This window comes from Mauremys mutica, chromosome 3, assembly GCF_020497125.1.
Source record: "Mauremys mutica isolate MM-2020 ecotype Southern chromosome 3, ASM2049712v1, whole genome shotgun sequence".
Classification (NCBI taxonomy): Eukaryota; Metazoa; Chordata; order Testudines; family Geoemydidae; genus Mauremys; species Mauremys mutica.
Window position 1 is genome coordinate 6,573,399 of NC_059074.1, and position 23,339 is coordinate 6,596,737.

Consider the following 23,339-nt stretch of genomic DNA (forward strand, 5'->3'; position numbering starts at 1 on the left):
TTATGCTGGAGCGATCACGATCAGGGGCGCTCTGTCCCTGCGGAGTTTTAGCAGGACCCTGTGAACCAGCGGGGACAGTGGAAAAGTGTACGGCAGATGGCTGATCCACGGCCTCAGGAAAATCCTCCAAGACTGAGCCTGGGGAGAGGCCTTGGAACGAGGAGAATTTCTCTCTCTTTTCGTTCTCACGAGAGCGAAGAGGGCTATGCGGGGAAAGACCCACTTCCGGAAACGGAATGGATAAAGTCCGGAGGAAACTACCACTTGAGAGACAGGAAGGATCTGCTGAGACGATCCGCCAGCTGAAAAGCCTGGTACACAAGGCAGACTGTTCTCAGCTCTCGGACATTGATATGTAAGGCCAGCTCTTGCGCTGACCGAAGGCCGTGAGTGCGAAACTACGCCATGTGCGCACCCAGCCGAGAGATGGGGTGTCTGTCATGAGGGACCCCGAGGGGTGAACGGAACAGCATCCCTGGATACACCAGGGAGGCGCTGACTCCCGGTCGAGGGAGCCTAGGATGCTCGGGGGGAACGAGACGACCACGAGTATGCTATGTCTGCCCGGGTGGCACACCCAGGTGAGCCACGATTGAAGTGGACGGAGGCGAAGCCTGGCATGTTTGGTTGCAAACGTGCCGACAGCCATGTGACTCAGGAAACTAGGCAAGTGCGAGCCAAAGTTGGCGGGAAGGTCCGTAGACCTTGTACAATTGTTACCCTCGCCTGAAACCAAGGCTGAGGTAAGCAGGCTCTGGCAAGTCTGGAGTCCAGGACGGCCCCAATGAATTCCCTTCCCTGTGTGGGAAGCAGAGTGGATTTTTCTATTGATCATCAGGCCTAGACACAGGAATAGGTTCGTGTCGATGCCCACATGACTGGTAACTTGGGCCCGGTGGTCCTTCGAATGAGCCACTCGTCTAGATACGGAGAACGTGTATCTGACGGTGGCGAAGAAAGGCGGCGACTACAGCCATGCACTTTGAATACCCCAGGGCTGTATAGAGGCCAACCGGGAGGGCCGTATACTGGGAATAACGACGGTAGGCCCCAAACCGAGGGTACCTTCTGTGTGGAGGAGAAATGGTGACGTGAAACCACGCGCCCTTCATATCGAGGACGGCGTACCAGTCTCCGGGATCCCAGGATGGGATGACGGTCGCCCCGGGTACCATGCGGAACTTATCTGCATCGTGACTTGTTGAGTTCCCGCAGGTCTAGGATAGGTCTGAGACCTCCCTTCGCCTAGGGGATTAGGTTTCGTCCTTAGGTACCTCCTGTATAGCTCCGATGAAGAGGAGCGTCCGCACCTCTTGCAAGAGGAATCGCTCGTGAGAGGGGTCCTTAGGAGGGACGAGGATGGGTAGGCTTTTGCCCCATTGGTGGTCAGAAGGACCCTAATTTCGGCCCCTTTGGGGTCCTCATTGATGCCCACGACCGTGTAAGCCACATCCGCTGGCAAAGGCCTGACTTTGTCAAGGCACAGGGTAAGAGCGGAGGCTGGGGACGAAAATGTCGGCGCTGAATCACCGGCGTGTGCATGCCGAGAGAGCGAGCGCAAAGTGACCCTGCTGCCGTTTAGGCTTTGCAGCCTAGGGCCAGTGTTTTCAGAGAACAGGCCTGTGCCGTTGAAGGGCAAGTCCTGTATAGCGTGCGGCAGCTGCGAGGGAAGGCTCGATAACTGGAGCCATGAAACGCGCCTCGTGGCAACACCCGAGGCCAGAGTCGTGGCAAGAGAGTCAGCTGCGTCCAACGAGGGCTGGAGGGAAGCTCTCTCCAGCTCCGTCCTTTGCTGCAGGAGGGCATCGAACTCTTGACGGGAGTTCCGAAGAACCGACTCTGTAAATTTGCCCACCGCCACCCATAGCAGCGGCTAAGCAGGGCTTGCTGGTTCGCTACGCGAAGTTGCAGGGCCCCCTCCGGGTACATCTTACGGCCCAGTAAGACCACACGCCCAGCCTCTTTGGATCTAGGGGCTGGTCGCATTTCGATCAGAGGAGGGCCGGAGGGGTATGTTCCTGCCCCCGCCTCATCTGGGGAGGAGGAAGAAGAAAGGCCAGGGACAAGCGGGTCCTGTGTGGGCTCGAGCTCCTGGACGACCTCCTGATCCGGTGGGATCTGGGAGCCCGGTGCCGAACCGGGGGTTGCTCTGTACCGGTCAGAGGGGGACGACTAATTGTCGCCTCTGGCACCCAGAGCTCCGAGGGAACGGAGCGAGATGGGATCACCGGTATGCCTCTGGCGTTGTAGTACACCCAAGGCATCCAGAACGTCCACTGATAGGTCTCCTGGAAGACTCTGGAGGGCACATCGGAAAACAGAGCACTACGCATATGAAGTGTCCGCACGGGACGACACTGATGCGTGGCTGGATGGCCCTGGAGGAGCTGAAAGGCCCTTGGTAGAGTCTCCGTCTCTAACTGACGTCGTTCGATGCGGCACCGGGGATCGGTACCGGGAGACATACCGGTACCAAGAACGGGACCTGCCACTGGAGCTGTGCTGGGCGGTCGACCGAGAGTGCGAGGCTCGATGATCAGGAGTGGCTACGGGCGTCCCGGTGCCTGGGGTGGTGCCGGGAGCTGGATCGGTGCTGATTGTCCCGGACCGGCGAGCGGGACGCTGACCGGTGCCGCGAGTACTACTGGTACCGACATGGAGAACGGTGCCGAGACTGTGAGCGGCGTCGGGACCTAGATCGGTGACGGGACCAAGAACATCTGCGGGACCGTGATCGTGAACGGTGCCACTTTGCGGTGCCGACAGAGGGTGGTCTGATCAAGGCAAGCTTGCCCATAGACTATGTAACCCGCACCGGCGGTGCCGGGGGTTGAGGCAGCGCGGACGCTGTCATTACCATCAGCTCCCTCGCCGTGGCCACTGTCTCCGGCGTCGAGGGAATAGTGAGCTTGACCATAGCTAGCACCACGGACGCAGCTTCCATAGCGAGCTCGACCACGGTCCGTACCGGGGAGTGTTCCAGCACCGGACTCGACGGCTTTTGCCTGGCCGGAGTTAATGGTGCGGTTCTTGTCGGTGCTGCGGCAGACATCGGTGCCGGGCGATGCGACTGAACATAGCGCTCGGCTGCGGAGCAGGCGGCTCGGACGCAGCTTCCTAGCGAGCTCGACCACGGTCCGTACCGGGGAGCTTTCCAGCACCGGACTCGACGGCTCTTGCCTGGCCGGAGTTATTGGTGCGGGTATTGTCGGTGCCGCAGCAGACATCGGTGCTGGGCAATCCGATGGAGCATCGCGCTCGGCTGCGGAGCAGGCGGCTCGGACGCAGCTTCTGGGCGAGCTCGACCACGGTGCGTACCGGGGAGCTTTCCAGTACCGGACTCGACGGCTCTTGCCTGGCCGGAGTTAATGGTGCGGATATTGTCGGTGGCGCGGCAGACATCGGTGCCGGGCGATCCGACTGAGCGTAGCGCTCGGCTGCGGAGCGGGCATCTCGGACGCAGCTTCAGAGCGAGCTCGACCACGGTCCGTACCGGGGAGCTTTCCAGCACCGGACTCGACGGCTCTTGCCTGGCCAGAGTAAATGTGCGGGTATTGTCGGCGCCGCGGCAGACATCGGTGCCGGACAATCCAACTGAGCATAGTGCTCGGCTGCGGAGCCGGCGGCTCGGACACAGCAAGGATATTGTGCCTCTTCATCCTCCAGGAGAGGGGTCCATGCTGAGGGTACGTCGGAGCCAGCGACAGTCGTGCCAGGAGGCCTTGGCGGTACCGGCGATCCGGTGCCGAGGGAGCGCTCCTTGAAGACTAACTAGCGCTCGGCGCCGAGTGCGGAGGAGCAAGAGCTGCCTCCCTCAGGAGCTGTTTAAGACGAAAGCCCTGCTCCCTTTTATTCACGGTTAAAGGCCTCACAAATGCGGCACTTATCTGTGAGGTGAGATCCCTCGAGGCACTTAGGAGAGGATCTCTTGTCGGCAGCGGCTTGTGGCCGGCCGAGCATTAGAAAACCCTGTGGACCAGGCATCGGACCCGGCACCGGGTGAGGGGAAGGGGATAAACCCCGAACCCCTGTAAAATAAATACACTATACTATTCTACAAACAAACAAAGTTAACTACAACTATAAATAGAACGAGAGAAAACTACGAGTAGCTAGGGAAGTGGAGGTCAGCTAAGCTGTGCTCCACTGTTCCAACGGCCGTCACGGACGGAAAGAAGGAACTGAGGAGCGGACGGGCCGGCTGGGGTGTATATCTAGCGCTATTGCGGCGCCACTCCAGGGGGCGCCCAGCCGGCCCGCCGGAGTTGCTAGGGTAAAAATCTTCCGAAGAGCCGTGCACGCACGGCGCGCACACCTAACTGGAATGCATAGGAGCAATCACTCGAAGAAGAACTTACAGGATTTACTGGTACTGCCGGAGTCCTGAGGGGGGCGTGGCCTCATCCAGAAGGGGCGAGGCCTCTCAAGTTTTAAAGGCTCTGGGGAACCAGCTGTGGCTGGGAGACCCAGAGCCTTTAAATCAACCAGGGGCTCCCAGCTGCAGAGGTGGCTGGGAGCCCCCCAGGGCTCAGGGGCAAATTAAAGGGCCTGGGGCTCTGGCCGCCAGGGGGAACCCGGAGCTTTGCGGGGCTGGGGCAGGTATTTAAAGGGCCCAGAGTTCCTGCCACTGAGGGAAGCCCAGAGCCCTTTAAATCCTGGCCCAGCCCGGCCGCCAGAGCCGCGGCCAGGATTTAAAGGGCTCTGGGCTGCCCGCAGCCGCGGGGAGCTATGAGCCCTTTAAGTCTCAGCCCCGGCCCGGCCTCCGGAGCCGCGGCTGGGATTCAAAGGGTTCTGGGCTGCCTGCAGCCGCGGGGAGCTCTGAGCCCTTTAAATCCCAGCCCCTGCCCGGCTGCCAGAGCCGGGGCCAGGATTTAAAAGACTCTGGGCTGCCCACGATTTTCAATCCCTGCTGTGGAAGTCGATGCGGTCCAGCATGGCGTACTGGCTCTTGCCAGTACACTGTACCGGACCGTACCGGCTTACTTTCACCTCTGGTCCAGCGGTGAGCATTTGGGAGGTAATGCTTGGTGTGACATCATCAAAAAGCCCAACCGGCCAAGTACAACAGGGCCTTGGACAATGTGGGCAGGGGCGGCTCCAGGCACCAGCATGCCAAGCGCGTGCTTGGGGCGGCAAGCCACGGGAGGCGCTCTGCTGGTCGCCGCAAGGGCGGCAGGCAGGTTGCATTCGGCGGCATGCCTGCAGAGGGTCCTCTGGTCCCGCAGCTTCAGCGGAGCTCCCGCAGGTGTGCTGCTGAATCCGCGGGACCAGGGACCTCCCGCAGGCAAGCTGCCGAGGGCAGCCTGCCTGCTGTGCTTGGGGCGGCAAAATACCTAGAGCCGCCCCTGAATGTGGGTGTGTCTCCCCTAGGGAATATAGCATGTTTCAGCTCTGACGCAGTTTCACTGATGCTGCCAATGGAGTAAGCTGTAGTGTAGAAAGAGTGCAGGGATTTCTACCTGCTCTAGGGACAGAACTCAGAGCCTCCTGCATCAAAAGGTATAGTCCCTCTCCCTAGTTTGAACTACAGAACCATCCCCATTAGCAGTCAGCAGTATAGGGTGTATGGCACATAACTGAACAGCTACAGCTCCATCCATCAGGGTGCAGTGGTGCATTTACACACTAGTCAGCTCATTACTAGATTTTTAGAGCAGATGTGCATTTGTTTCCTGCTAGGAACCATGGGGTGAGTGGTCCAGTTCAAAGGAGCAGGGATGGAACCGGGAGAAGGCAGAGTGCAGAGAAACTGCTGCAGTGGGAAGAGAGGGAAATATTCACTGCATCATCACTCTGCTAGGAGTGAAGCAGATTGTAGTGCCCAAAGCTCTTCCAGCCATACCACCATGTCTCGTGTGGAGTTGAAATTCTCAGCCAACAGGACAATGCTGAGAGCCTCTGTCACATAATCCACTAGCAGCTTCTTCTTCTCTGTCAGACAGATATTCCTGACGTACTCTCTCAGCTTGGGGATCTCTGGAATAGCACAGAGAGGCAGAGTTAGGCCTAGTCTACACCGAGGATGACCTAGCCATGGCGCTCAGGGCTGTGAAAATTTTCACACCCTATGTGTTGTAAGTAAGAACATAAGAATGGCCATATGGGGTCAGACCAAAGGTCCATCTAGCCCAGTATCCTTTGTTTTAAACCTGCTGCCTATTAATTTCATTTGATGACCCCTAGTTCTTGTGTTATGAGGAGTAAATAACACATCCTTATTTGCTTTCTCCACACCAGTCATGATTTTATAGACCTCTATCATATCCCCCCTTAGTTGTCTCTTTTTCAATCTGAAAAGTCCCAGTTTTATTAATCTCTCCTCATACAGAAGCTGTTCCATACCCTTAGTCATTTTTGTTGCCCTTTTCTGTACCTTTTCCAATTTCAATATATCTATTTTGAGATGGGGCAACCAGATCAGCACGCAGTATTCAAGATGTGGGCATACCATGGATTTATATAGCAACAATATGATATTTTCTGTGTTATTGTCTATCCCTTTCTTAATTATTCCCAGTATTTTTGTATCATCTGCAAATTTTGCCACCTCACTGTTTACCCCTTTTTCCAGGTCATTTATGAATATGTTAAATAGGACTGGTCCCAGTACAGACCCCTGGGGGACACCACTATCTTTGCGAACAGGGGCTGCTAACAGGGAGTTTCGCAAGGGAGTTCTCCAGGTGAAGGAGGAGCTAATACAGCATCTGTGGGGTAAGTGACTGACTGTAGTGTGTGTTTGTTTGTGTTTGGGGGTTACTTGCTGTGTGCTGAGCTTGTGTTTGTCAGTCTGTTTGTTTGTTTGTTTGAGGGACCGTGTGCTCTGGCTGGCAGTTGGAGGCAGGTTTGAAAGCTCGAAGCCTCTGGTAATTGGCTGAGCCTTAATCAGTGGGCGGGGCATTCACTCAGGCCAGGGCTTTATAAAGCCGCGCACAAGCGACCAGGGAGCTTTGCGAACAGGGAGTTTAGAAGGGGAGTGGGAAGGGAGTGGGAGCCCCACCCGGGCCGTAACCCCTTCCCCGTGCCCCCCCCCCTAAAACCTATAAACCGAACCACATTCCAAAACCCCTTCCTGTAAACCACCCTTCCACTAACTAGGAGACAATGCAGGCAGAAGCCCAGCAGCAGAGTGGGGGCTATCCAGTTTATTGCGCTGAGTGTTGCATGTATGATTACCTGCCCTGTGGGCGGGTGGCGTATGTGTGCAGTCGGTGCAAGGAGCTCCTGGCCCTCAGAGACCATGTACGGGCTTTGGAGGCCAGGGTGGCGGAACTGGAGGAGCTGAGAGAGGCAGAGAGGTATGTTGATGAGGCTTTCCGGGACACTGTAGAATTGTCCCACCTCCGCTCAGACAGCTCCTGTGCTGTTGAGGAGGAAGAAGGGCCCAGGGAAGCAGAGCAGTCAATGGGAGCAGAGGGAAACCTTCCCGTAGTTGGGACCCTCCTTCCAGATGGTGCTGGGGTTGCCTCTCGCACTGAGGTTGCCTCTCTGGGGGAGGGAACTCCAGTTTCTAGGAAAAGGCAGGTGTTAGTAATGGGAGATTCGATTATTAGAAATGTAGATAGCTGGGTCTGTGATGACCGGGAGAACCGTATGGTGACTTGCCTGCCTGGTGCGAAGGTTGCGGATCTCTCGAGGCATCTAGATAGACTTATGTGTAGTGCTGGGGAGGAGCCGGTGGTCGTGGTACATATAGGTACCAATGACATAGGGAAGGGTAGGAGAGATGTCCTGGAAGCCAAATTTAGGCTGCTAGGGAAGAGACTGAAATCCAGGACCTCTATGGTGGCATTTTCAGAAATGCTCCCAGTTCCACGTGCAGGGCCAGGTAGGCAGACAGAGCTTCAGAGTCTCAATGCGTGGATGAGACAATGGTGTAGAGAGGAGGGGTTCGCATTCATTAGGAACTGGGGAAACTTCTGGGATGGGAGGAGCCTATACAGGAGAGATGAGCTCCACCTAAACCAAAGTGGAACCAGATTGCTGGCACTAAACATTAAAAAGGTTGTAGAGCAGTTTTTAAACTAGGAGATGGGGGAAAGCCGACTGCTGCAGAGGAGCGTGTGGATCGGACACAGACTTCTCTTAGGGGAGAGTCTGATGATAGAGAATCTCCAGGTTATAGTCAGGAGCAGAGGACTGAAAAGTATAATGTAAGGGCCGGATCAGATGATAAACAGTCACATAAAAAAGAATCTGGAACATCAGAAAAAGGCAGGCTAATAAACAGGGACAAGTTTTTAAAGTGCTTGTACACAAATGCCAGAAGTCTAAATTATAAGATGGGTGAACTAGAGTGCCTTGTGATAAAGGAAGATATAGATATAACAGGCATCACAGAAACCTGGTGGACTGAGACCAATCAATGGGACACAATCATTCCGGGGTACAAAATATATCGGAAGGACAGAACAGGCCGTGCAGGGGGAGGAGTGGCACTATATGTGAAAGAAAGTGTAGATTCAAATGAAGTAAAAATCTTAAGCGAATCCACATGTTCCATAGAGTCTCTATGGATAGAAATTTCATGCTCTAGTAAAAATATAACATTAGGGATCTATTATCGACCACCTGACCAGGATAGTAATAGTGATGATGAAATGCTAAGGGAAATTAGAGAGGCTATCAAAATTAAGAACCCAATTATAGTGGGGGATTTCAATTATCCCCATATTGACTGGGAACATTTCACTTCAGGACGAAATGCAGAGATAAAATTTCTCGATACTTTAAATGACTGCTTCATGGAGCAGCTGGTACGGGAACCCACAAGGGGAGAGGCAACTCTAGATTTAATCCTGAGTGGAGCGCAAGAGCTGGTCCAAGAGGTAACTATAGCAGGACCGCTTGGAAATAGTGACCATAATACAATAGCATTCAACATCCCTGAGTGGGAAGAACACCTCAACTGCCCAACACTGTGGGATTTAACTTCAAAAGGGGGAACTATACAAAAATGAGGGGGTTAGTTAGACAAAAGTTAAAAGGTACAGTGACTAAAGTGAAATCCCTGCAAGTTGCATGGGACCTTTTTAAAGACACCATAATAGAGGCCCAACTTCAATGTATACCCCAAATTAAGAAAAACAGTAAAAGAACTAAAAAAGAGCCACCGTGGCTTAACAACCATGTAAAAGAAGCAGTGAGAGATAAAAAGACTTCCTTTAAAAAGTGGAAGTCAAATCCTAGTGAGGCAAATAGAAAGGAGCACAAGCACTGCCAACGTAAATGCAAGAGTGTAATAAGAAAAGCCAAAGAGGAGTTTGAAGAACGGCTAGCCATAAACTCCAAAGGTAATAACAAAATGTTTTTTAAGTCCATCAGAAGCAGGAAGCCTGCTAAACAACCAGTGGGGCCCCATGACGATCGAAATACAAAAGGAGCGCTTAAAGACGATAAAGTCATTGCGGAGAAACTAAATGGATTCTTTGCTTCAGTCTTCACGGCTGAGGATGTTAGGGAGATTCCCAAACCTGAGCTGGCTTTTGTAGGTGACAAATCTGAGGAACTGTCACAGATTGAAGTGTCACTAGAGGAGGTTTTGGAATTAATTGATAAACTCAACATTAACAAGTCACCGGGACCAGATGGCATTCACCCAAGAGTTCTGAAAGAACTCAAATGTGAAGTTGCGGAACTATTAACTAAGGTTTGTAACCTGTCCTTTAAATCGGCTTCGGTACCCAATGACTGGAAGTTAGCTAATGTAACGCCAATATTTAAAAAGGGCTCTAGGGGTGATCCCGGCAATTACAGACCAGTAAGTCTAACGTCGGTACCGGGCAAATTAGTTGAAACAATAGTAAAGAATAAAATTGTCAGACACGTAGAAAAACATAAACTCTTGAGCAATAGTCAACATGGTTTCTGTAAAGGGAAATCGTGTCTTACTAATCTATTAGAGTTCTTTGAAGGATGTAGTGTATTTAGATTTCCAGAAAGCCTTTGACAAGGTCCCTCACCAAAGGCTCTTACGTAAATTAAGCTGTCATGGGATAAAAGGGAAGGTCCTTTCATGGATTGAGAACTGGTTAAAGGACAGGGAACAAAGGGTAGGAATTAATGGTAAATTCTCAGAATGGAGAGGGGTAACTAGTGGTGTTCCCCAAGGGTCAGTCCTAGGACCAATCCTATTCAATTTATTCATAAATGATCTGGAGAAAGGGGTAAACAGTGAGGTGGCCAAGTTTGCGATGATACTAAACTACTCAAGATAGTTAAGACCAAAGCAGATTGTGAAGAACTTCAAAAAGATCTCACAAAACTAAGTGATTGGGCAACAAAATGGCAAATGAAATTTAATGTGGATAAATGTAAAGTAATGCACATTGGAAAAAATAACCCCAACTATACATACAACATGATGGGGGCTAATTTAGCTACAACGAGTCAGGAAAAAGATCTTGGCCTCATCGTGGATAGTTCTCTAAAGATGTCCACGCAGTGTGCAGAGGTGGTCAAAAAAGCAAACAGGATGTTAGGAATCATTAAAAAGGGGATAGAGAATAAGACTGAGAATATATTATTGCCCTTATATAAATCCATGGTACGCCCACATCTCAAATACTGTGTACAGATGTGGTCTCCTCACCTCAAAAAAGATATTCTAGCACTAGAAAAGGTTCAGAAAAGGGCAACTAAAATGATTAGGGGTTTAGAGAGGGTCCCATACGAGGAAAGATTAAAGAGGCTAGGACTCTTCAGCTTGGAAAAGAGAAGACTAAGGGGGGACATGATACAGGTCTATAAAATCATGAGTGATGTTGAGAAAGTGGATAAGGAAAAGTTATTTACTTATTCCCATAATACAAGAACTAGGGGTCACCAAATGAAATTAATAGGCAGCAGGTTTAAAACAAATAAAAGGAAGTTCTTCTTCACGCAGCACACAGTCAACTTGTGGAACTCCTTACCTGAGGAGGTTGTGAAGGCTAGGACTATAACAATGTTTAAAAGGGGACTGGATAAATTCATGGTGGCTAAGTCCATAAATGGCTATTAGCCAGGATGGGTAAGGAATGGTGTCCCTAGCCTCTGTTTGTCAGAGGGTGGAGATGGATGGCAGGAGAGAGATCACTTGATCATTGCCTGTTAGGTTCACTCCATCTGGGGCACCTGGCATTGGCCACTGTCGGTAGACAGATACTGGGCTAGATAGACCTTTGGTCTGACCCGGTACGGCCTTCCTTATGTTCTTATTTACCGCTCTCCAGTCTGAGAAATGACCATTTATTCCTACCCTTTGTTTCCTGTCTTTTAACCAGTTACCAGTGCCCGCACCATGAGAGGACCTTCCCTCTTATCCCATGACAGCTTACTTTGCTTAAGAGCTTTTGGTGTCTCATAATGCTTGTACTCCTCAATCCTTGAGCAGTGCGCGCACTCTCACTCTCAGCTCCTTGCGCCTCTTGCTCCCAGCTCCTCACACACCCACCTCACTGACTAACTGGGAGGCTTTTAACTAGTTCCACCCAGCCCTTGATTGGCTTCAGGTGGCCCAATCAATGTAGCTATCTCCACCGCCTTCTAGAAAGATCTTAATTGGCCCCAGGTGACTTGATTAACCTGGAGCAACTGCCATTTGGTTACCATGGTACCAGGGGTTTGTTTAAACTGGGGCTAACATACCTGTTCCTCACTACTTTACTGTAGCCATCTGGCCTTGCCCCATCACAATATATAATCCCCACAGTTTGGGAAAAAAGCATCTGCACATTTAGATGCTGATTTCAACCAAATTCCTGCATCTGTGATGAGTGCCCATCACCAGTAAGAGCTGCACACAGCAGATGCAGAGTCAGCACTCTGAGCAATGAAGCATTAGCAATTCATGTTGAAAGAACAACTGCATGTTACCTGACTCTTCCTTAGTGATATACTTCTCCCGCCAGTAATCTTTAGCACTGACTGTGTAAACGAGATCAGCCTTATTCAGAATTTCTGAGTCACTCGGTAGTATTCTCTAAAACAAAAAACAAAAAAATTCACCCACACACACAAATTAGGTAAAAAGTGAGATTATTGAAGCAGCTTCAGAAAATTCATAAGAACATGAGAGCAACCATACTGGGTGAGAACAAAGGTCCAACTAGCTCAGGATCTTGTCTTCCAACAGTGGCCAATACCAGGTGCCCCAGAGGGAATGAACAGAACAGGCAATCATGAAGTGATCCATCCCCTGTTGCTCATTCCCAGCTTCTGGCAAGTTCTATTGTCACTGCAGAATTCCATCAGTTAGCACAATAAGTGGTGCAGTGAGTGTGAATTTCATCAGTTGTGTATCCTCAACCTACCCCATTCATATGAGGATCCAGTTCAAAACTGCGCTCTCTCCCTCCCTCCAGCAGCAAACTCCTCTGTCTCATCACACAATCTCACCATTGTTGGGGTGTTTCTCTGCAGCTTATGCCACCAAGAACACCCTTGTGAAATCTCTGCCTCATTAGTGTCCCAGCTCATCTCTCTCCCTTTCTGAGGCCTCATTTCCTCTCTCCCTACGTTACCGGCTTTGTTTAAGGAATGCTTTGTGCTCAAGACAAACAGTGCATCTTAAATTCCTAATTCCGTATTACTGTGAAACAACTGGATTTAGGATGTTAATTTTTCATTAAGCAAACACCGAATCAAGGATCAGCTTTGTTTGCACATTGACTTTAATGCCTTGATCCCTTATTTATGACTCAGAATCAAACCACAGAGGATGGTCAGCTCCAAACACACACATTTTTATCACTGGAGGTAAAGGAGAGTTCCCTAATGGGATTTTCAGAAGTGCCTAAAAAGGTTAGGCAACTAACTCCCATTGGAAGTTTACAGTAATTGGGCACCTGAAGGCCAAGATAGATCTGGCCCCAGAATTTAACAGGGGTTAGAACTTTGTGTGTTGGCATCGAGGTTTTTACAGTATAGTTGAGACCACCTAGAAATCATCACATCTCATGGAAAAATACTTACTTATAAATGTTAGTCCAAGGATCAACACATTTACTATTGAAATATAATAGGAATAGGTTTCCAACAACTAGAAAACTCAGTGTTATACTTTACCCCGAGCTTTGTTTTCATTCCTTTTTTTTTCTTCTTTTTCACAGATGCGTTCCTCTCTAAAATGGCATCGTGTCTGGTTTCTACAGGTTTCTACATTTGGAAAGGCAATGAAAGTTACTATAGGTAGTTGCCAATATGATATCATAGATTTTAAAGCCAGCAGACATCATCTAATCTCAGAGGGGTAGCCGTGTTAGTCTGGTTCTGTAGAAGCAGCAAAGAATCCTGTGGCACCTTATAGACTAACAGATGTTTTGCAGCATGAGCTATCGTGGGTGAATACCCACTTCTTCGGATGCAAGCTCATGCTGCAAAACATCTGTTAGTCTATAAGGTGCCACAGGATTCTTTGCTGCTTCTATCATCTAATCTGGCTTCCAACATAACACAGGGAAAACTTCACCCAGGAATTTCTGCATCAAGCCCAGAACTTCTGTTTGAGCTAGAGCAGATCTTTCAGGGCTTGTCTATATGAACCAGTAATGGCAACTATAGGGATGTGATTTCTGGAGCCCACTAATATGTTGCACATTAACTGGCCCATGTGGACCCTGCCAGTGTGGACTAGAAGTTCCCTAGTGTGCTTTTAACATACTGCTGTTACCATGGATTAACAGTCAACATGGATTTGTCAAGAACAAATCATGTAACCAAATCTAATAGCGTTCCTTGATAGGGTAACAAGCCTTGTGGATGGGGGGAAGCGGTAGATGTGGTATATCTTGACTTTAGTAAGGCTGTTGATACTGTCTCGCATGACCTTCTCATAAACAAACTAGGGAAATACAGCCTAGATGGAGCTACTATCAGGTGGGTGCCTAACTGGTTGGAAAACTGTTCCCAGAGAATAGTTATCAGTGGTTCACAGTCAAGCTGGAAGGGCATAACGAGTGGAGTCCCACAGGAATCGGTCCTTGGTCTGGTTCTGTTCAGTATCTTCATCAGTGATTTAGATAATGGCATAGAGAGTGCACTTAAAGTCGGGGGACAATGGCAAGCTAGGAGGGTTTGCAGGTGCTTTGGAGGATAGGATTAAAATTCAAAATGATCTGGACAAACCGGATATAAGGGGGCTGCTAACCCCTCACTGGCACTTAGTGGGGTTTTTGGCTGGCCTCTCTCAGTACCAAAAGAAAGTGGAAGGGTCGAAGAGAAATCAGGATCCTGAGACTGACAGTCCCAGGGCCAATGGAGAGAGGCCAATGCTCCATGTCAGCCTGATTGACAGGGAAGGCTGGCCAATGAGGGAGCCAGGAGCCCAGGGTCCCATCCTCCGTGTGAGAGGAGCTGCCTGAGGCGAGCGGGGCTGAGCTAAGGGGATAGCAGCAGCCGGAGCTGGGCTGGGAAGCTGAGCTGCGCCGGCCAGAGCCAGAGGGGCAGAGGAGCAGCTCAGAGGCAGGCTGGGGCAGTCCGGAGCTGGGTGCAGGGAGCGGCTGGGGAGAGCGAGGGGGGTCCTGGGCCCAGCACAGGGAGACGCCCCAGTGAAGAGGCTCTGCAGGCCAGACTTGGGGGGGATCGTAACCCCGACGGGGCGGGGGCGACGCTGGGAAGCAGGGCCCTGCCTCCTAGAGCCTGAGGGCGTGTGGCCACCGCCAGAGCAAGTGTCCAACCCGCAGCATCCCTGCGGCACGGCCAGGGCCTGGGATGGGTGAGGAACAGACTGAGCTGCCCTGACGTACCAGCGATGCTGGTTGTGGTTCCCCTGTGCCCACAGGGCGGGTGACGGGTTTTCCTTTAACCTTTCCCATTTTTCCCTCATTGTTTTAATCGGTTGCTGTTTAATAAACTGTATTTGCTTTGAGCTCTATGCAGTGATCAGTGGGTCAGGGAAGCATCCAGTGCAGAGAGAGCACCCCGGAGTGGGGACACTCTAGCCCCTGCCCTAAGTGACCATGAAAAGATCGGGGGTCAAGCCCCTCAGGAATGCTGGGCCCAGCCTTGTCAGGGTTACGAGGACTCTGCCACCCAGGAGAGTGGAAGGGGAGTCCCCCAGGTCAGGCCGGCCTGTGGGTAAAGGGAGCTGGAGCGAGGACTCAGATCCTTTGGGTAGCCAATTCCACTGGGGCAGTGTAAAAGCCAGGAAAGTTCCCCACAATGGCGGGACCATTCCCCCGCTTACACGGAGAAATGGTCTGAAGTGAATAGGATGAAATTCAATAAGGACAAATGCAAAATACCCCACTTAGGAAGGAACAATCAGTTTCACACATACAGAATGGGAAATGACTGCCTAGGAAGGAGCACTGCGGAAAGGGATCTGGGGGGTCATAGTGGATCACAAGCTAAAGATGAGTCAACAGTGTAACACCGATGCAAAAAAAGTGATCATTCTGGGATATAATGGCAGGGGTGTTGTAAGAAAGACGAGAAGTAATTATTCTCCTCTACTCAGCACTTATAAGGCCTCAACGGGAGTATTGTGTCTAGTGCTGGGCACCACATTTCAGGAAAGATGTGGACAAATTGGAGAAAGTCCAGAGAAGAACAACAAAAATGATTAAAGGTCTTCTTGTGAAGTAACTCCCTTCTTTTCGTGTGTCAGTATAACAATGCCTGCATCTGTAATTTTCACTCCATGCATTTCTCAGGGCTCCCATGCATAGGGACTGTCTTATTGCTGCAGTTTTACAGCAGGAGAAGTTAAGGGGCACAGAGGTTAAGTGACTAGCCCAAGGACACACAATGAGTCTGTTTCAGAGATGGGAGGAGAACAAGGGACTTCGTGGCTCTCATGTCACTGCACCAGGCCTCTCTTAGGATATTTACCCCATTCCAGCTAATGATCAACTTCCTCCCTGAACTACAAATGCCGATAGCTCTTGTAATTTTATACTGATTGTGGGCTAAACTGTCTTTGTCTTACCCACCCAAAGTGAATGGGGGGCTCACATGTGTAGGGTGAGCAGGTGATACCTGGACTGGGCCCCTGGATACTATGAATTAACCCTGCAGCTCCTCTTACAGGTACACCCCATTGTATTTAGCAGCCCTAGTGGGTAACATCCATCTTTAGAAGATAAGACCTCTCATTTTTGTTGATGGAGAGTTCATTTTTAAGACTATAACTTATTTTTTTTTTAAGTTTGCAAATACTCACGTTTTCCTCTTTTCTTTCCCTGGAAAAAAATTAAAATGACACATTTAATTAGGTTTGTCAAACGTAAAAAATCCTATCATGCCCCTTGCATGACTGCGGAGGGTCCCCTCTTCCCGCGGCTCCGCTTGAACTCCCACAGGCATGACTGCTGCGGGTGCGCTGGTCCCGCGGCTCGGACGGAGCTCCCGCAGGCATGCCTGCAGATGCTCCACCGGAGCCGCGGGACCACGGAACCGTCCGCAGTCACTTCTGCCCCGGCCGCGGGACCGGGGAAGAGCAGCGCGAGTGGCACGGTGCGCTGCCCTGCTTGCGGCGGCGGAATTTCTAGAGCCGCCCCTGTCTCTGGCAGTGGCCAGCACCAGATCTTTCAATGGAAGGTGCAAGAATCACTGCAGAAAGCAACCATAGAATGACCTGTTTCTTCCTAACCCCCTGTGACACAGAAGTGAATTGGTGGTTCGCAACTCGTGTCAGATCTGACATACTCGCTACACCTCACACACTGTCATCATGATATATATCCAAAAGGTGGCTTGTAATATATCATTAATAATCTTGTGTTATATACATACATATGGTCAACCCACAAAGAACTTTACAGATGGGCAGGAAATATGTGACTAAAATGTGTGTAAACCAGGCACGTCAGGGGAAACTGATATGTTTTCTCCAGACAAAGGAAAGAGGCCGACATCTCAGACCAGGTGGGTCCAATTCAATGGGCTATTCATTTATATCTGAGGTTACAGGAAGAGATCATTTGCATTGTAAAAATCACCAGCAAGGGAGAAGACAGCCTGGAATCTACACCAGACAGACTGGCAGCCACGCCCAGCAGGGGAAAGGAACCTTGTGTGGGAATACATTTCAAAGGCTTACTGGGCTATAAAGAGAGGGGGAGCAAACCCCTAAATGATAGATCACTTAGGGGATTCAAGAGGCCAGAGCTCTTGAAATAAGAGGTTACTTACTGTACTGGAGGTCCCTAGATGTATTCCACACATAGGTGTACATCCGCGCCATGCACTTGAGTCCTGATTTTTTCCAAGCAGTGTCTGTTGACCTGCATGTGTGGTATGTCCTTTTGTGCTCCTGACAGAGTGTAAGGGGCAGTGCAGGTCAGCACTACTCCAGTTCCTCCTCTTACTGCACTACAGTGAAGTCTGAAGCAGAAGGACAGGAGGGCAGGTAGTGGAACACAGCTAGGGACCACACATCTCAGAGAACCTCCAGGTACCGTAAGTAACATCCTCTTCTTCGAGTGATGGACCCTAAGTGTATTCCACACGTGGGGGACTTGTGAGCACTGATCAGTGTGGTGGTGAGTGAAGGTGGCTGGCTTATTGTAGAGTCATTTGCAATACAGTTCATCCCATGGCCTGTTTCTTCCTAAATCCCCTGTGACACACATACCCATTGGTGGTTCAACGCTCTGGTCGGCGGGGCTGTGAGCTCCTGGGGAAGTGCAGCTGCAGAGCCAGGGCCTGACCTGGTGCTCTGTGCTGTGCAATGGCATGGCAGCCTGTCCTGGTGCTCTGGGCAGCGCGGCTGTAGCGCCGCCAGCCACCGTTGCTCCAGGCAGCGCACTAAGGGGGCAGGAGAGTTTGAGGTGGCGGTCAGGGGGCGGGGATGTGGATAGGGGTCAGAGCGGTCAGATGGCAGGGAACATGGGGACAGGGATCCGGGGGGGGGAGTCAGGAATGAAAGGAGGGGTTGGATGGGGCGGCAGGGGGCAGTCAGGGCAGGGAGTCCGGGGGCCGTCAGGGGACAGGGAACAGGGGGTTGGATGGGGCAGGAGTCCTGGGCGGGCCGTCAGGGGGCGAGAAGCAGGAGGGGTCGGATAGGGGGCGTTGGCCAGGCCATCCCTGGCTGTTTGGGGAGGCACAGTTCCCCTAACCGGCCCTCCATACAATATTGGAAACCTGATGTGGCCCTCAGGCCAAAAAGTTTGCCCGCCCCTGCTCTAGGTCCTTTTCTGCAGGCCTGCTGCCCAGCCGTTCGGTCCCTAGTCTGTAGCAGTGCATGGGATTCTTCCGTCCTAAGTGCAGGACTCTGCACTTGTCCTTGTTGAACCTCATCAGGTTTCTTTTGGCCCAATCCTCTAGTTTGTCTAGGTCCCTCTGTATCCTATCCCTACCCTCCAGCATATCTACCACTCCTCCCAATTTAGTGTCATCTGCAAACTTGTTAAGGGTGCAGTCCACGCCATCCTCCAGATCATTAATGAAGATATTGAACAAAACCAGCCCCAGGACCGACCCTTGGGGCACCCCACTTGATACCGGCTGTCAACTATACATGGAACCATTGATCACTACCCGTTGAGCCCGACGATCTAGCCAGATTTCTATCCCTTATAGTCAGTGATGAGCTGCCAAAATATTAACAACCAGTTCCCTCCTCCTCACCTCACGAGGGGGTCATGGCCCCCCCGGGGGGGTCGTGCCCCATCCAACCCCCCATGTTCCTTGACACCCCCCCTCAGGACCCCTGACCCATCCCCTCCTTCCCTGTCCTGACTGCCCCTTGCAGCCCCTTCCAACCCCTCCTTTCATTCTTGATGGACCCTGGGGACCCCTGCCCCATCCAACACCTCTTCTCTCTGTCCCTGACTGCCCCCACCACCTCATCCAACCCCTGCTCCTTCCTGATTGCCCCCCGGGACCCTTGCCCCCATTCAATCCCCCTGTTCCCTGCCCTCTGACCGCCCTGATCCCTATCCACCCCCCCACAACCCACCGAACACCCCCTCCCTGCTCCCTTACCACACTGCCTGGGGCCGGGACCGGGTCTGCTCGGCCAGCACCGGGACTGGCGCCATGGGGCCCAACTCCCCGGGCCGGGCCAGACCGGACCGGGCCGGAACCGCTCGGCTGGCACTGGGGCCGGAGCCGCGGGGCCTGACTCCCCGGGCCGGGCCGGGCTGGAGCCACTCGGCCGGCACCAGGACTGGAGCCGCGGGGCCTGACTCCCCGGGCCGGGCCGGGCCAGAGCTGCTCTGCCGGCACTGGGGCCGGAGCCGCGAGGCCCGAATCTCCGGGCCAGGCCGGAGGCGCTCAGCCGGCACCAGGGCCGGAGCCGCAGGGCCCGACTCCCCAGGCCGGGCCGGAGCCACTCGGTGGGCACCGGGGCCGGAGCCACGGGGCCCGAGCTGGGCCGGGTCCGAGCCGCTCAGCCGGGACCAGCGCGAGCCCGGTAGTGCTTGGCTGGGACCAGGCTGGGGCGCTCGGCTGGGGCCAGGGGGAGCCGCTCAGGTGGAGTCGGACTGGGCCACGCGCGCCATCCCCCCCGCACCCGGTTTACCTGCCTGCTGCTTGTTTCAGGCTTCCTGCGAACATTCGATTAGCGGGAAGCAGGGGAAGGGGAGGAGGAGGAGGGCGGAGCATTCAGGGGAGAGGGGGAGGTGAGCTGGGGCCGGGTGGACAGCTGCCCAAGCCTTTGTTAAATTTAAACGCTTTTTAGAACCGGTTGTCCTGGAACAACCGGTTCTAAAAAGGCTTCTAAATTTAACAACTGGTTCTTGTGAACCGGTGCAAACCGGCTGGAGCTCACCACTGCTTATAGTCCATCCTAGCAGCTAGGCCATGGCAGCACAGGCTGTGGCACACACTAGGTGCCAAATACAGCCCCCCAGGGAGCCTGGGTGTGTACTTGGGCAGCTAGCCCATGCTGCAGTGGCTTCACTGCTATTGGCACCCGAGCTAGCTAGCTCAGAGCGAGCATGGGTATGGCTACATGTGCTGCAGTCTCACCCCCGAGGGCCGTGCAGACAGAGTAATGGGGGTGGAGTAGCTTGCTGTAGCCTTGGCTTACAGAGCAGGTCTTTTAGCTCAGGCAGTAGAGTCTCATGTGTTTAAATCCTGAGATCTCAGGTTCAGTTCCTGCTGCCAAGTGTCCCAGGGGCACAGTGTTACACACACAAATACCTACACTTTCATCCTCTCTAGACCAGAGGTTCTCAAACTGTGCCGGAGGGGGAATGTATTCTGGGGAGGTGCAAGATGCTTTAGGGAAAAAACACCTTACCGCACACATTTTACCCACAGCAATGAACAACTAGCAAAGCTGATTCCTCCAGACATATCAGGTCCTAGGATGATGCTGTGCATTTTGGTGGATTTCTGTTCAGCTTGCCTAGCATTATACAAAGTCGTTGCCATCTGTACGTTAATCCGTTTGCTAGAAAGCAGTGTGCGCATTTAGTTGTAAACATCATCACAGTTTTGCTTTAGTTCTTATTACAAGGGATCGTTGGGTCTGTCTGAATCAATGCCTCACCGTTTTTAATATTTAGTGAGTTGCAGGTTGGTTTATTTTTAATCTCTATATGTACTTGTGTGGGAAGGGGGGGCGTAAATTACTACTAGACACAAAGAAGGGGGGCACGATCATATACGTTTGAGAACCACTGGTATTGTTGAGACACTGCAGTCAGAAACCACCAGCCAGAACAAATGGCAGATGCTTCAGAAGCTGATGGGTGAACATGGAGTAGGTGGTTGCTAGGAGGAGGGGCTGCAGGGGAAAGACAGGCAGACACACTCTAAATCTCTAAAGGGAAGGACTATCTCAGTCCCTGAAGCCCAGGGATAGTCTATTCCACTACCTCAGGTATTCCTTCAGATGCAGCTTATCAGACTTGGTGACCACCAGAGCGATGTCACTGCACATCCCGCCTTGGTAAGCTTTGATGCTCTCTGTCAGCAGCACTTCATGGACTTTGCCCCCCACAACTCGTTCGATGTCGCTGATAATCCAGATGACTGAACATTTATTAATGCTCTTAAGGAGAAAGAGAGAGAGAGAGGGAGGATTATACTTGGAAGCAACGAGGCAGCCAGGCTCCAACCTGAGACAGGCCGAGCACCCTGGATTCCCCACTGACTGCAATGGCAGTGCAGAGTGCTCAGTCTCTGCAGGATTCTGCCAGCAATTTGCAGACTTGAGCCCCTAGCTCGAGCCCCTCAGCTGTGTGCCACTCAGGACTGTGCTAGCTGGAGGTTCTGAGCTGACCGCTAGGACTATGCCTACACAGCAATTAAACGCCATGGGGGAGGGAGGGTCCCAGAGCCCAGGCTCCAGCCCAAGCCTGAACATGTATGCAGCAATTTTACAGCCCCAGAGCCCGAGCCTGAGTCAGCTGACAGGGGCCAGCTGCGGGTGTTGAATTGCTGCGTAGACATTCCGTGGGATAGCCCTAGTGCAGAGAAGATAAAGGTCTAGCTGATCATTGCAGGGTCTGCACTTCTGAGGAGAAACCTCAGTCTCCTAGTGAAGAGCGGTTAGAGAAAGGTGCTCTGGGGCCTCGATGCTACAGGAATCCAGGAGCAGCAATGGATCCAAGCTGGGAAGCACCGTTAGCTAATATCAGGGTTGCCCCTCACTGTACAGTGTGGATGCGGTTTCGTTCTGCTAAAGCCTTCCCCAGGCCACAGAGCTCACTGCCCTCTCTAGAGCTTTCCTTCCTTCGTTACACTGGAATAGTAACCTTAGAACCAATGGTTAAATGCTTTCCAGCCAAATAACATATCAGCATTTTCTCCCACACATCACAGGGCTGGTGAGTCACCTCTTTCCACATTTCGTCCCTTTTGCTGTTGTAATCTCCTGTCCCAGGAATATCCATAAATACGACACCTTCCGGAATCATGTCGGACTTCGGAATCGTCACTTCCACGTATTTGATTAGTGGCCACAGTCGCATCTTGGCTTTCTCTTCATCCAGTGCTGGCTCCTCCTCATCCTTGTCACTTTGACACCGCACATAAGGGTCCAGTTTGTCAGAGAGTTCTTTTGCCTGAAACACGATAAATAAATCAAACTCTGCCCCTCCATCGTGATAGGACCTCAAAGTCATCAGTGAACTGTAAAATTAATTGAACCATCTGCCACCTGGGGGTGCTGTGAGACTAAGTTTCATTCCCTACCATTTTACAGAGGAGGAAACTGAGGGGCCGGGACAAGCAAGAACATTCAGTGAATCATTGTCTGAGCTGGGAATAGAGCCCAGGAAGTCTAGCCTCTTTCCAATTCTGATAGAGCTTTCACATGAGATAAACAGCACGGTGGAAGCACAGAATCTCCCTCTCTGATACTGCAGAGGACACATGAGAGAGTCACTGTAGCCCGAGGCCTGATTAACTTTCTCCAGCATCCCCCATAAATCCCTGGGAATGGCTGTGGCTAGGGAACGGGGCAAGGAGGTGGGATGCTGGGGGCAGAGGGTTACAGCTGCCTCTGCATGGCTGGCAGTAGAGCTGATCAGAAAAGCAGAAATGTTCCCTGTGGTCAGTTCCTCGGGGAAAATCCCCACTTGAATTTTGGGAAGAGAAAGGCAGGAAAACCCTTGAAAATCCCAAAGCCATGATGACATTTTTAAATTGAAACAAAGCAAAACAATTGTTTCAAAGTGATGATTCGCCACAAAGTATTGTTGGTTAGATGTCCCTGAACGGAAAAAATCAGAATATCAGTTACAATTGACATTTTGCTGCCTAACATTTAGACTTCAACTAACCCACATTTTCCAACTGGACATTTTTTTGGTGAGGAAACGTTGCCGAGCTCTAGGTGGCAGCACGGGAGCTGCCTTCCTGCCAAGGGTGTGGAGGAGTGGGATGGGGCAGGCGGAGTTCACTCCCTCAGTGGGACAGACTGGGGTAATCTCCGTGGGGAATCCCACAATAGATTCATGCAGGAGGGGACAGTTTTGCCCTGAGTTTGGCCTATTCCAAGTTCTCTGGAAAAACCCATCCACAGCCGGCAAAGCTCATTTGTAGATCAATGTACAGCTGAAAGAGGCAGCTGCTGAATTTAAATGTTACCGCCTTTCCTTAAAGGGGTATGTCTGCACTGCGAAGGGGGGCAGAGGGGTATGATTGCAGCACATGGAGACGTACCCGAGCTGGCTTTGATCTAGGTAGCAGTGAAGCTGCAGTAGCCTGGACGTCTGTGCGGGGTGGCTGCCCGAGTAATTAGTCAGGGTTCTGGGTGGGCTTGTACAGCTGCCACAGCTTTACTGCTATTGGTATATGAGCTAACTGGCTCAAAGCTAGCTCGGGTGTGTCTATCACACGGCTGACTGCCATATTGCCAACTTTAACTCTTTTTGGTGATTTTAAAAACCACCAAATCCTGTTTTTTAGTTTGTCTTTTGACCTTTTAACTCCCCTTTACGCCTTAGTCGTTGTGTGTA

The 23,339-nt window shown here is 51.7% G+C and overlaps 1 protein-coding gene across 1 annotated transcript in view; it reads right to left on the reverse strand.

Moving 5' to 3' along the window:
• LOC123367552 (nuclear GTPase SLIP-GC-like) overlaps window positions 1-23,339 on the reverse strand; it is an 82,759-nt gene that overhangs the window by 45,807 nt on the left and 13,613 nt on the right. Inside the window, exons 7-12 of the mRNA XM_045011870.1 lie at window positions 21,714-21,941; window positions 20,751-20,926; window positions 16,145-16,163; window positions 13,048-13,137; window positions 11,857-11,962; window positions 5,843-5,976 (exon numbers count right to left, since the gene is read on the reverse strand). Of these exons, the coding sequence (XP_044867805.1) occupies window positions 5,843-5,976; window positions 11,857-11,962; window positions 13,048-13,137; window positions 16,145-16,163; window positions 20,751-20,926; window positions 21,714-21,941 (753 nt within the window). The remainder of the gene's footprint in view (window positions 1-5,842; window positions 5,977-11,856; window positions 11,963-13,047; window positions 13,138-16,144; window positions 16,164-20,750; window positions 20,927-21,713; window positions 21,942-23,339) is intronic.